We start from the raw sequence: 13,315 nt of genomic DNA, 5'->3' as shown, positions 1-13,315 counted from the left end.
GCATGGGGAGTAGATGGCCAGCCCTCCGTGGAGAAAGAGGTGGTTAGGGACTATTTAGAAAAGCTGGACGTGCACAAGTCCATGGGGCCGGACGAGTTGCATCCGAGAGTGCTAAAGGAATTGGCGGCTGTGATTGCAGAGCCATTGGCCATTATCTTTGAAAACTCGTGGCGAACGGGGGAAGTCCCAGATGACTGGAAAAAGGCTAATGTAGTGCCAATCTTTAAAAAAGGGAAGAAGGAGGATCCTGGGAACTACAGGCCAGTCAGCCTCACCTCAGTCCCCGGAAAAATCATGGAGCAGGTCCTCAAAGAATCAATCCTGAAGCACTTACATGAGAGGAAAGTGATCAGGAACAGTCAGCATGGATTCACCAAGGGAAGGTCATGCCTGACTAATCTAATCGCCTTCTATGATGAGATTACTGGTTCTGTGGATGAAGGGAAAGCAGTGGATGTATTGTTTCTTGACTTTAGCAAAGCTTTTGACACGGTCTCCCACAGTATTCTTGTCAGCAAGTTAAAGAAGTATGGGCTGGATGAATGCACTTTAAGGTGGGTAGAAAGTTGGCTAGATTGTCGGGCTCAATGGGTAGTGATCAATGGCTCCATGTCTAGATGGCAGCCGGTGTCAAGTGGAGTGCCCCAGGGGTCGGTCCTGGGGCCGGTTTTGTTCAATATCTTCATAAATGATCTGGAGGATGGTGTGGATTGCATTCTCAGCAAATTTGCGGATGATACTAAACTGGGAGGAGTGGTAGATACGCTGGAGGACAGGGATAGGATACAGAGGGACCTAGAAAAATTGGAGGTTTGGGCCAAAAGAAATCTGATGAGGTTCAATAAGGATAAGTGCAGGGTCCTGCACTTAGGACGGAAGAACCCAATGCACAGCTACAGACTAGGGACCGAATGGCTAGGCAGCAGTTCTGCGGAAAAGGACCTAGGGGTGACAGTGGACGAGAAGCTGGATATGAGTCAGCAGTGTGTCCTTGTTGCCAAGAAGGCCAATGGCATTTTGGGATGTATAAGTAGGGGCATAGCGAGCAGATCGAGGGACGTGATCGTTCCCCTCTATTCGACATTGGTGAGGCCTCATCTGGAGTACTGTGTCCAGTTTTGGGCCCCACACTACAAGAAGGATGTGGATAAATTGGAGAGAGTCCAACCGAAGGGCAACAAAATTGATTAGGGGTCTGGAACACATGACTTATGAGGAGAGGCTGAGGGAACTGGGATTGTTTAGTCTGCAGAAGAGAAGAATGAGGGGGGATTTGATAGCTGCTTTCAACTACCTGAGAGGTGGTTCCAGAGAGGATGGTTCTAGACTATTCTCAGTGGTAGAAGAGGACAGGACAAGGAGTAATGGTCTCAAGTTGCAGTGGGGGAGGTTTAGGTTGGATATTAGGAAAAACTTTTTCACTAGGAGGGTGGTGAAACACTGGAATGCGTTACCTAGGGAGGTGGTAGAATCTCCTTCCTAGAAGTTTTTAAGGTCAGGCTTGACAAAGCCCTGGCTGGGATGATTTAATTGGGGATTGGTCCTGCTTTGAGCAGGGGGTTGGACTAGATGACCTCCTGAGGTCCCTTCCAACCCTGATATTCTATGATTTCTTTAGATCTCTCTCTCTCTCTATAGTACTTGGTGCCTATAAAACACGCAAAATAAACCTTTGAGTCATTGGTAACAGAAACAGCCTTTCTCACTGTTACTTAAGTATCTGTGTCCAGTCCCAACTAAAACTAGTATGGCAGTGTTTTAAAGCTACAGCTATGGGGGGGAAATAATTATCCAGTTGAGTGGGTGTTTTTTTGTTCACACCTTCTAGTTAGACTCTAAATAGAGTCATTCATTGCTGGAGTCAATTGATAATCTGGCAAGCATAGGCCACAAGGAGCTGGTAGGAAGGGGCAGAGCCCATCAGCAGGATTCAGGTCAGTGACTTGATGGGAAGTAATAATTAAATAATGGAATATAGTATTTGGGAGGATTAGGAACACCTGGTGCAAAAATGATGATGGGCATTTGTACCTCCTAAGGTAAAATAGTGTAGTAACTTAGCTAAACATGTTCTTTTGGGTAAATGAGTTTATGATGGTGATACATGGTTTAGTTTTTTGTAAATGAGAACTAAAGCACCATGCATTTGTGATGCTGAAATGTTTCCTAACCACTGTGAGGCATACATAATAGGTGCCCCAATCATGCTTTTGTTGCTATCAGCTTCAAGCAGGATTTGAAGACAAACTTGATATTGTGGCTGTTAGGGACTAGAAAATAACGTTTTGGTATTTTGAAGCAATACAGGAGTTCATGTCGGGGGAAGCTTATATGCTCATTATTTCAGTCTTTTCACATAATGCTCTGATATCAGTATGAAACCCCTATCTCTAACCTGTTATCTTTGGAAATATCATATATAGAATGCCAGAGTTGGAAGGGACCTCAGGAGGTCATCTAGTCCAACCCCCTGCTCAAAGCAGGACCAATCCCCAATTTTTGCCCCAGATCCCAAGTGGCCCCCTCAAGGATGGAACTCACAACCCTGGGTTTAGGAGGCCAATGCTCAAACCACTGAGCTATCCCTCCCCCAAATGGTTGAGTCCTGATTAGGCAGGTGGAATTGGATGTGCAATGGCAGATTGTTTATACTCAGTAGGAGGGAAACCATAAAAGCTCACCTAGTGGAGACTGGGACTCAAAACTGCAGAAGGCCCAAGCAAAGTGAGCTTAATGGTAACAAAAGAGACTTAACCCCTAAATATTGGCTTTGTGTGAGAACTGATGACCTACACCAGAACTATTGGTAGTTTGAGCTCAGTTTGGAGATGCAACTCATACCAACAATTGACACTGAGTGCTTTTCTGTCATTTTATGTGCTCAGGCCCCAGTTCAGCAAAGCACTTAGGCGCATACCCAACTCTAAGCATGGAAATAGTTCCCATTGAAATCAATAGGGCTCCTCTCATGCTTAGTCAGATATGTACCAAAGTGCTTTGATAACTTGGGGCCTCCATTCCTAATTAACTGACATGAGGTTTGGAACACTTTTGACAGGATATGTTACGCATGCTGAACTGAAGATAGTTTTGAAATGTTTAGATATATTGCGTTACCTTTTATTTATTCTAAATTAGGCAAAACTCTTTCTAATGTAATACTCTTAAATATGATTTTAAAAAACAACAACAACTCTCTTGTAATATACAGTGGTGTTGAGCATTCGCAGGAAGAATCCATTCCAGCTCACTGGGACAAATCAGCTTTACCAGAATTGGGATACCAGGTACGGAGCTCTTAAGTTTTTCTGTCTGACCACATACAGCTTTCTTAAAAGGTAGGCTCCTCTTTGAGAGACTCGGCATATTCCCGCTTATGGGATATCGCATCACTGTATGGTGATTTCTGATAGAACTTCTTCTACCGGTATCAGCTAGAGTGTTCTCATGCCCCTCCCCTCGGCGTTGTCACATTCTGAGGGTGAGGCTTTATAAGGGGTAGAGTGCCCTCACCACCTCATTTCCTTCCAACTGCGGGCCTGGACAATGTGAACCTCTTTAGAACCGAAGCTTCTGTTGTGTTAGTGTTAGTGGCCAGTTTAGTGAGTGATCTTCTTTGATTCTGTGTTATGGTGGAATTGAGGAAACAAAAGAAGCTGGGATTTAAGAGGTGCGCTTCCTGCTTGGCTGTCTTCATGGCATCTGATGACTGCGTGTGGTGCCTAGAAGAAGAACATTCACCTTTTGGGTGGATCTTAACTCCCAGAGCATGTGAGGATAGGGCGATTCACCTGCACCTCCTTGTCCTGAAAGAAGCCCTCAAGGCCAGACCCTCTGGATCCAATCCCTCCAATCTGAGATCCATAAGGCTAGTCTTGGCCCCCGTGGTTCCCAGCAGCAAAAGACTGAAGGGTTCCAAGAAGCCGCATCCTCTGTCAGGGCCGTATCTGGTCCCTGCAGCTCCTGTAAGGCTGTATAGGGCTGGACCGAGGGTCGCATGGTCGGATACCACTGCCCCAGTTCTCATGGAAAGAATGAGCGACAGTTCGGTTACTCTTCCCAGTTCCGTACCTTGTGCCATGCTGCTTTCCAGCTGTTTCAGAACTCTGCAACTGCAGGAATGGAGTTGGCTTCAATGTCCACTACCGGTTCCAGGAAGATGAATTTCATCAGTGTGTCATAACCGGAGTCGTCAGTGCCTTCAATTACAGCCGTTGTGACACCAAAGGAAATGAGGCACAAGAGCAAAGCAGCCACTGTTAGCAGTGCTGATTTCTATGCATCAGAGCTGTCTGAATCTGATGGATCAGTCAAAGGTTCTGTGTCCGTGATACTGATAGGGGGGTGCTGTAAAAGTGCTCTAGCTGACGCTGCTAGAAGAAGGTTCTACTGCAAGGCACCATGTGGTGGTGCATTATTTCATGTGTGTGAATATGCAGCGCCATCTTGAGCTCCTGTTACAGGTAACCAACCTTCATTTCAGTGTTGCATGTTCCCTTGTAGATGACCATCCCTTACATGATGTACTTACTATATTAGTAATTGCAATCTTGTGCCTACTATCACACTGACATGGGGGAAGGTGGATCTTTGTACCTGCAAGAGCTTTGCTGAAGTCAGCGGGGCTCGATAGGCGTGCAAGGGCTCACTTGTACGTCCCTTATTGCTCAGGGCTTTGGCCTAATCAAGAAGCAGTGACTATATTAACCTAGAGACAACAGCTGGTTAACGTCCCGCAATCAAAGAGGGGAGGCAGACCCACAAGGCTTTTCAGTGCCTTTATTTTATTTGGTTCTGCTGTCTTCTTTTTCCGTTTGGTTGTGGTCCAAGGGCTCATGCATTCTTGGGCACTGGCACTAAATTCAGCAATACAAGATAGCTGTGGGTGGTGAGGCAAACTTATTTTACTTCTGTTCTCGGGTGGAGCAGGTGAGAGTGCAGCATTTTGTTTTCACCGTAGGGTGTACTGGCAGGCGGTGATAGGCACGTTGTTCCTAAGGCAGGACATTAAAGATGATCTAAAGAGGGGGGGAAGGTTGGGCTTTTTGTTCCTGATTATGAAGCCAAGCAATGGAGAGGAGGAGGTAGTTTCTTAAATTGTGTAGGGGTTTTTGTCTTGCTTTTAAACATCTATTTAGTAGAGGGAAATTTTTCACATTTCAAAAATTTGAAATAAAAAAGGAAAAATGTTGACAAATGTTTTGTGACTTCCTCCTCCCCCAGCTCTATTTGGCTACTGTGATTGACATATTGGAGAAAAAGTTTTTTGTTGAATCTTCAACTCCCAATATTCCCCCACTCAACAAACCCTCAACAAATCTTCCAATAAAAGTAGGAAGGCTCAAGCTGATTTCATGGTGTTTCTAAGGTAAAATACAAGCAGGAACCACTCTCCCCTGACCCTCATTCAGGACTTGAGCAGTAATAATGTGGTGGTTTATGATGGCTCTGTAAAAGATAGGAGATTGGTTTATATATATTTTCTTTTACAGCTGATCAAACTTCTCAGCTCGTCTGACGAATACAAGAAGGTCCAGGCTGACTTTCAGCGCACAATGCCCAAAACAGTCATTCAAGAGATTCAGAGAATTCAGAACCCGACTCTTTGGAAAGTGTATCAGTGGTACGTGTAAAACGTTGCTCTAGTATATTTTCATGGTGTTAGTACGTGCTGCTATTGGTTATGTTCAGAATCCTGTGTGAGAAGCCAGTATGCAGCCATGTAAACTGCTGCACAGCTGCTTTTTAGAACTTGCTTGACCACTGCTTAACTGAGATCTGCAGCTGGCTGAGGCAGAACTCAGGCAAGATGGCGGTTACTCGGCTATTCAGAGCCCTCTGTGGGAGTAGCCCATCTCCCTGAGATACTGCTTGCAGATGGGGAGAGGCATTATCTCCCATGAGTAGCATTTCACAAGAACTGAGGTTTGGCAGCCAGTGAAGGAGATCTGCAAGTGCAAATGACAAGAGTGTGACGGGAGGCACTATTTGTCGAGCTGGGCCACCCCTTTGGCCCAGGGCAGGGCTGGTACACCCCATCACCCAGTTGTCGAGCTTCCCTGTTAGATAAGGTAATTGCAGTGTGGTGGGCTCTGGACCCTGGGCAGGGCTGAGCGAGCAAACAGTCAGTAGCCCGTGAGACTCCTGGCTGGGGTAGGCAGTTGCAGGTGGGATTCTGACCCTCTGGGCAGGGCTGAACAGGACAGAGTCGTAGTCCTTGAGCCTCTGGACTGGGACCGAGAGCAAACAGCAGCCACGCCTACTGGTCTGTGGGGTGTGGTAGGGGACCTCAGTCCCTCCCACTCCACCGGGTTCTGACCCAGGGCCCTATGAAGCTGGGGACTTCCCCGCTAAGGGTTTTGGCATCAGCTTCTACTACATCCCCTGGGTCACTTCCTACCACAAATTACATCCCAGGCATCTCCTCAGCTGGTGGCGGCTTGGCATCCCCATCAACCTCCACAGTTGGCAAGTTGCCCGCAGCATAATCTGGGTCCATGGGCTCTGCAGCTTGGACCGTCACTGGCCTCTCTGGAGGAGCCTGCAGTACACATCCCTCTTCCTCCACAGCCAGCGCTGACTGAGCTGGGCTGCCTCCTGTTATCTGGCTCTTCCACTTGCAGCATGTGCAGCAGGGGAAAGAGGGCGTGGCCTCCTGGGCCCACAGTGATTGGTCCGTCCCAGTTGGCCCAGTGCAGGGTTAGTACACCCCGTCATACAGAACTTCCACAGTTCTAGTTTAGGGAATTTCTGCAAGTGTTCAGAATGACTTCAAACTCCCCTCTGACTAGGCTTTCCGTCAGTAAGGTGTACATGGGATATTCCACCTCCCACCCCCCCCACAAGATATTTATCCAACTAGCTGGGAAGGAAGACTAATGTTTCTATTCTTGGCTACAGTTAGAGCCTTATAAATTCTTACACAGGTATATTTGAGTACATGGTGCATCTCGCTTCTGTTTCTGTTTAAAGCAGGCCTTTTTAAAAGCATACTTTTGTGCAATTACTCAAATTTAAAAAAGTATTAAAATATTTTGCAAAATCTGAGCACTCTGTAACACTCATCACAAATAATCTGAGTGCCTACCTCATTGGAACCTGTTTGGCTAAAATAATCTGGCTCTGCACTGTGGAATTTTGACGATGCTTTTTATTACAGGCAGAAAGAGCAAATGCTGAAGACTAATGGAGGAAAAGATGTGTGTGAAAGACTCTTATTTCATGGGACCAGTAAAAAGCATATTGATGCCATCTGCCAGCAGAACTTTGACTGGAGAATCTGTGGTCTTCATGGGACAGCTTATGGCAAAGGTAGTTCTCGAGCTTGTGCTCTGCTAACTTTGATTTAGAGAGAACTTTCTCTAGCCCAGCAGTAGTTGGAACTGGAGAATGGCAGAGGGAAGAGGCATTCACCTGAGCTAGGTATTACTTGTATGCCTAAATGGGTAGTGTTAATGTTAACCACTTCATGTGGCAATGTAACAAACACACTCAGCTGGAGCTCAGGCACTTCTGCAGACCTTGGCCTATGTGCTCCACACTGCAGTGTAAACCCACTTGTTTGTGTGGAAAGAAGAGGGGACAGGAATGCTTCCAGTCAACACGTCACCCACCCAAATTTAAGGTATGAATTTTTAACAGTGAGCGTCATTAATTATTGGAACAACTTCCCTAGGGGTTTGATGGAGTCTCCATCACTGGCAATGTTTAAATCAAGATTGGATGTCTTTTTTCTAAAAGATCTGCTTTAGGAATTATTGTGGGGAAGTTCTATGCCCTATGTCATACGTGAGGTCAGACTAGACCAGAGGTCTGCAAACTGTGGTGGGGGGGGAGGGGTGCCCCACAAGGGCGGGTGCGCAGTAATGTTTGGGGGGGTGCGTCTGGGTGTGGGCCAGCCCCCACAGGGGGAAGGGGGTGCCAGCCAGCTCTATTCCTGGCTCTGGCAGCCAGCCCCAGCTGGGGTGCCACTCTTGGCCCCCTTACGCCTGTCTGTGTTCCTCCCCCCTGGAGCTGCGGCTTGTCTTCTCTGAACCCCAAGAGGAAGTGGTATTTAGTTGGTCTCTGATGCCATGCAAGTAAACTACGCTCTGCTTCAGTATTCCTTCCATCCCTAGAAAATGATAGTCCCTGCCACTGCCCTGTTTACAGCAAAGGATCCACATATCAAGTGAAACAGAATGGGCTTTAATTTTTTAAACATTTAATCTATCGTTCCAGAGTTTATTCACCCAGTGGTTGCTTATGATGATTAGAACATTTTGGAAGGAAAGATACTTCAATTTCAAGCTTCCAAAAACTTACGATAAGCTTTGTGTGTGTGTGTGTGTGGTGGGATGGGTTTGGGGGCAAATAGCATACTCTCGGAAAGAGAAATTAGAAAATAAAAAAACACTAGTAATATCTAACATGTTTTGTGAAAAATCAAGTTGTGGTAATACCTAACGATAAATTATGCTGGAAAGGATGCCTAACACACATGAAATTATTTACAAATCTCTCACCAGCTTCTGATTGATTCTCTCAGTAAAGATTAGGGTTGTTTTCTCGATGTATTCCAGGAAGCCAGCAATCTTACCAACTTTATCTTTGTCTACTGCAGGAAGCTACTTTGCAAGGGATGCCTCGTACTCTGATAACTATAGCAAGATGGCCTCAAACATCAAGACCATGTTTCTGGCTCGGGTCTTGGTGGGGGACTTTACCCTTGGTAGCTCTTCCTATCTTCGTCCTCCCGCCAAGGACAGCAGAAACAATTTCTATGACAGCTGCGTGAATAGCCTTTCGAATCCGTCTATCTTCGTCATCTTTGAGAAACATCAGATTTATCCTGAGTATCTGATCGAATACATGGACCAGGCGGTGGCAGCTGCTCTGTCAATGGCTTCACATGCTGCTTATTTTCGGAATTGACTTAACTGAGGAGAGTTTTTTGTGTACATTTTCTACACATGTAGACTCTCTACCCTCTCCTTGTAACAGTAAGCAGGGCTGAGTATCTTAAGAAATTTTAGAAAAGACATAGTATTTTTATGAGTTTCTAAAACCCAGTCTTTATTCCTAAGTTTCTCTAGTACGGCTAACTTGTTTTTCCCATTGTTAGTCTGTTCTGGGGGATTTAATAAATCCAGTAGATGTTAATATCATTCTTGCACTGTGAGATGAAGTAATAGAAAAGCAGGTGGTTGCGATGTCATATGAAATGCTTAAAAAAAAAAAAAAAAAAGGAATTCTCCCCTAGTGAAGTTAGCTGTGAAACTAGTTTGCCAGGACAGAATCTGCACAAGGCTTCTTGTGGGCAAGCAATTTTTGTAATAGTTCCCTGGGGACTGTTGCACACATGGCCCTCCTGTGGATCACTGCTACCACATCAGGGTGACCTACATCCCTCTACTTGCCAAGGGTTTCTCCTCCTCATACCTCAGGCCTGCTAAGCCCCAAATGTGGGTTACAAACAAAATAACGCAGGAAGCTTTAAATCTGTGAAGTTACATGAGTTTGACTCAGGCTTTGTGGTGATTTGGTTGGAACAGCGGCAAGCTTAGGTATGTAAGATGGGACACCGGAGCAGTTGCTGTGTGTTCTTTCTCCTCTCCAGCAGAACTGCTTCAGGCAAAAGATCTAAGAACTTCTCTTTTTCTTACGCTTTTCTCTTTTAGACTTGCCTGTAGGATTGATGTTTTTCTGACATGGTGTGAGAGATGTGGCAGCTACAACTTTCTGCTCTTATCTGTTCCTAGTTGTCAGAGGTGGTATATAGATACACATTTGCATTTTTTAAAAAGCATGATTCTTCTTTAAGAATCAGTGTGGGGATCATGTTTATTGTCTCTGTAGCTCCAGGTTAAGAGTTTTTACAAGCTGTTTTTCCTTGTTGTCAGCCCTGCAAACTCAACTTGGGGATCTAAGCATTGAGTGAGGTTCTTTCCTCCTCCTCCTCCTCCTCCATCAGTGCCAGTAATGAAGGTTCCATAGGTCATGTCGTTTGCCTTCAGTGACATCTGTGCAAACCCACTATATTCTGTGGGGGCTATACAGGTTTAAGTGATTGGTCCTGTAATTGGAATATAGAAAACAATTCTGTTGATGTATCAGAAAGGATAGAATCTAGTTCGCTATTTATCTTGGCTCTGTTCATTCCTGTATGTTAACAAGAGTCAAAAGCAATCAAAACTCTGACACTGAAATCAGCTTTCTAGTTCTTATAGATGCAAGGAACAGATAGACTGAGTAAATGTGCCATTTCACATACAGTAGTTGCATTTCAGAATAGAACTGCACTTCTGAGCTTTCCTCGCTTCTGGGAAGCTTTCCCCTTCCACCTGTTAACTAACGTGTGAATGAAAAGTTAAGCCTAGATTTTTAATACGTTCCCTTCCAGGGTGTATTTCTGTGCAGGGTAAAGCTCTGTCCAAAAGCCTGCTGCAATATGGGAGAGCAGAAGAAACTTCAAAATCCTAATAATGCCTCTGATTATCACTAGTTACTTACACTGCCTGGATCGCTTCTGACTTCTCTACCTATCTTCTGGTAAAGATTGGAAGCAAGTGCTAAAGCTGGAAGCATAGCAAGAACTGATTTAAAGGTTGCCCATCCTTGAACGTCAATAAGACTGTCCGTATGTACACAAAATAAACTATAGTGCCTAATGCCCTGCTGTGAACAGCTGAGCTACTTAGTTATGTAATGACGCTGCCGCAACTAACAAATGAATGCGTTAACTAGAGAGCTGTGACAATTCTGGATGAACCACTAAAGCTTTCACTGTCCGTACATGTTTGTCCTGGTAGGGGAGGGTATAATATGACTTTTATTGGTACCTTGAAACGTAAGCAGCTGTATATTTCTCATTTACAATCATGATATTGGTGACTGAAGCTTAACATTTGCATTGCTTGGAGAGAGGAGACTACTACTCAGGATCCTCACTCTCCTTTGTAATGGCTGGGAATGGTGGGCTTACAGCAGCTGTCTTTCAGTTACAGTGAACGTATTGGCTAGTCATATGTTCTAAGTGCCTATGAGGAACAAATGTCTAACTGGAAGCAATCGGTAGCCCTATTTCTCGATGTTTTTAATGTTTGAAATTGAATCTTCTTCTTCCCAGCCGTATGTATGCTACCTTCTGTGGCAATATGCATGGCTCCTCTTTTTTAATGCAAATTAAAATATTTTGAACCGAAAACTGGTTAAGGTTTGAGTCACATAGTGGCCTCTTTGTATCCTCTAACCCTCTTTAATGTTTCTACCTAGGTGGATCCTTGTTTCTTACTGTGGTAAGTAGCAACAAAAGATTCACACTGAATGTCTTTCATGCAAAGCAGAGCAGTTTTTATTGTAAGTTTTCAAAGGCTGAGGAAGCTTCTTCCTCCACCCCGGGGAAAAACAGGCTTTGTTGCTTTTTTCATCTTGGGTACTGCAAATAGCAGCATGAATTGCACTTTTGGGTTCTAGTGAACTTTCATGTTCAAGTTCTTACAAACTAAGGGAGTCTGTAGTGTTCTCTGTTTACAGTGCAGTTGGAAATTATTGGCTTTTAAAAAAAGGTACCTCGTATGAAACCTAAATTATATGCAAACTTATGTTGACTGTCTCAAGCGATAGCCATAGCTCTTGAGTGTCTGGAACATGCGTGAGTGGTGTTCTAGAGTGGGATAATAGAGAGGTTGGGTTACATGGATTTCTGCCACCAGCCCTGTCCTGTGAAGGCATATGGAGGGTGGGTTGAAAGGAAAACTGGCTTGACAGTAATGCAGTCTGCAGCACAGTAGGGTACCTCAGCATTTTATGACCAACCTGTTGTCTGTACTATGGAAACTGAGTCTACCTGTTGACTTAGTATTTCAGGCTTGCAGTGATATTCAGCTTCTGCCTTGATTTATAGGGCTTTGATAACAGCCATATCTTAGCAGTAAGCGAAGAATCATGTGGGGAGTGACAGGAGAGGCGTGAGCATTTTATCTTATGTTATTGCCAAGTCTGATACCTGCAGCCAGGGCCTGATCTGAGGGCTGAGTGGAGGCCAGGTCTGTTTATACATGAGAGGGAGGCAGCTCTGTCTGTGTGGTGTAGAGTTTTGTGAATGTTTGGATTAGAAGTGGGGACTTTTAAGAAAAGGTTTCCAGAGGCGGTGGTCAAACTCTCACGCAAGGCAGGACCTAGAAGCATGGACACATGGCCACCTTAAGGAGAGGACATCAGCAATCGTGAAAGTGGAGGTAACGGGAGACCTCTGTGGCTCAAGTTAAAGTACTTTATTTTGGGAGGAAGGTCAGGGAAATTTGGAGGTTAGTCAGCTGTTAGGGGGTAGTTAATTAACCATTGGATCAGTGCATGTCATAGAAAATGAACAGTAAATAGGTCAGGCCTCTTGTTCAAAAGTGCCTTGAATGATTTCCAGATGCCTTCTCCATTTTTAAGTGAGTATTGCTGTGGGAGTCAGCTCAGTTTTAAAGATAACTAACAATTGAGGAAATCCTGCGAACTGCTTGAATAGAGGTGGCAAACTGCAGCCAGGCAGAGAGCAAGCATCTCTGAGATCCAACTTGATGTCTGTCTAAAAAAAATTAGCTTGTTTCCTGTTGCCTGCTGCATAACTTTCCTCAATAACAAGGGATGAGAGATTCAGCTTTATGAGTTGACCTCTAACCCTTCCAATACAGGTGCTATTATTAAGGCCCAGGGAACAATAAATATATGCTAAACAAATCAGCATCTATGGTAAAGTTCAGGTGGAAATTCCATTTTACTCATAGAATAGAAAGCAGAAAATGTATATAAAATATTTATTTTGTGAAGTGACTTTCTACTATGCTGCAGAATTTTCCTTAAAATTTCACATTTAATCCAGAGTAAGAGTAATTCCCCCTCCTAAAAAGTGCTTTGTGAACTACTACGTTGGCAAGGTTCTCTATCCCATACAGTTATAGAAAAATACACTTTTAAAGTGACAGCTTTTAGCATTGATTGCAAAATGAATGCCCTGAAGATGTTTCATTGTTAGTCTTTGCTTTCTGTCATCTGTCTGCAAGTGACTAGGACCTGTTCTAAAGTAGTCTCATGTAATTTTAAAACAAACCTGCAGCCTATCAGATGTTTTAATCTAGTCCTCAAGCTTCAACCGGAGACCGGGGTTGAGGTCTTGCCCCGCTCCATGCATGATGTGGCTCCACGCGGCTCCTGGAAGCAGTGGTATGTCCCCAGTCTGGCTCCTACCTGTAGGGGCAGCCAGGGGGCTCCACACACTGCTCCTGTCCCAAGTGCTGCCCCCACAGCTCCTATTGGCCAGGAACCACTGCCAAGGGAAGCTGTGGGT

The 13,315-nt window shown here is 44.7% G+C and overlaps 1 protein-coding gene across 1 annotated transcript in view; it reads left to right on the top strand.

The window, feature by feature from the left end:
• The window catches only part of LOC125627236 (protein mono-ADP-ribosyltransferase PARP12), a 31,360-nt gene extending 20,175 nt beyond the window's left edge, over window positions 1-11,185 (top strand). The window contains exons 9-12 of the mRNA XM_048831152.2: window positions 3,212-3,287; window positions 5,493-5,623; window positions 7,160-7,311; window positions 8,603-11,185. Coding sequence (XP_048687109.2) covers window positions 3,212-3,287; window positions 5,493-5,623; window positions 7,160-7,311; window positions 8,603-8,913 — 670 coding nt within the window. The 3' untranslated portion in view covers window positions 8,914-11,185. The remainder of the gene's footprint in view (window positions 1-3,211; window positions 3,288-5,492; window positions 5,624-7,159; window positions 7,312-8,602) is intronic.
• The last annotated feature ends 2,130 nt before the right edge of the window (window positions 11,186-13,315 follow it).

This window comes from Caretta caretta, chromosome 1 (assembly GCF_965140235.1).
Source record: "Caretta caretta isolate rCarCar2 chromosome 1, rCarCar1.hap1, whole genome shotgun sequence".
Lineage (NCBI taxonomy): Eukaryota > Metazoa > Chordata > Testudines > Cheloniidae > Caretta > Caretta caretta.
The sequence above is the reverse complement of the archived record's forward strand: the minus strand, read 5'-3'. Positions and strand labels throughout refer to the sequence as shown.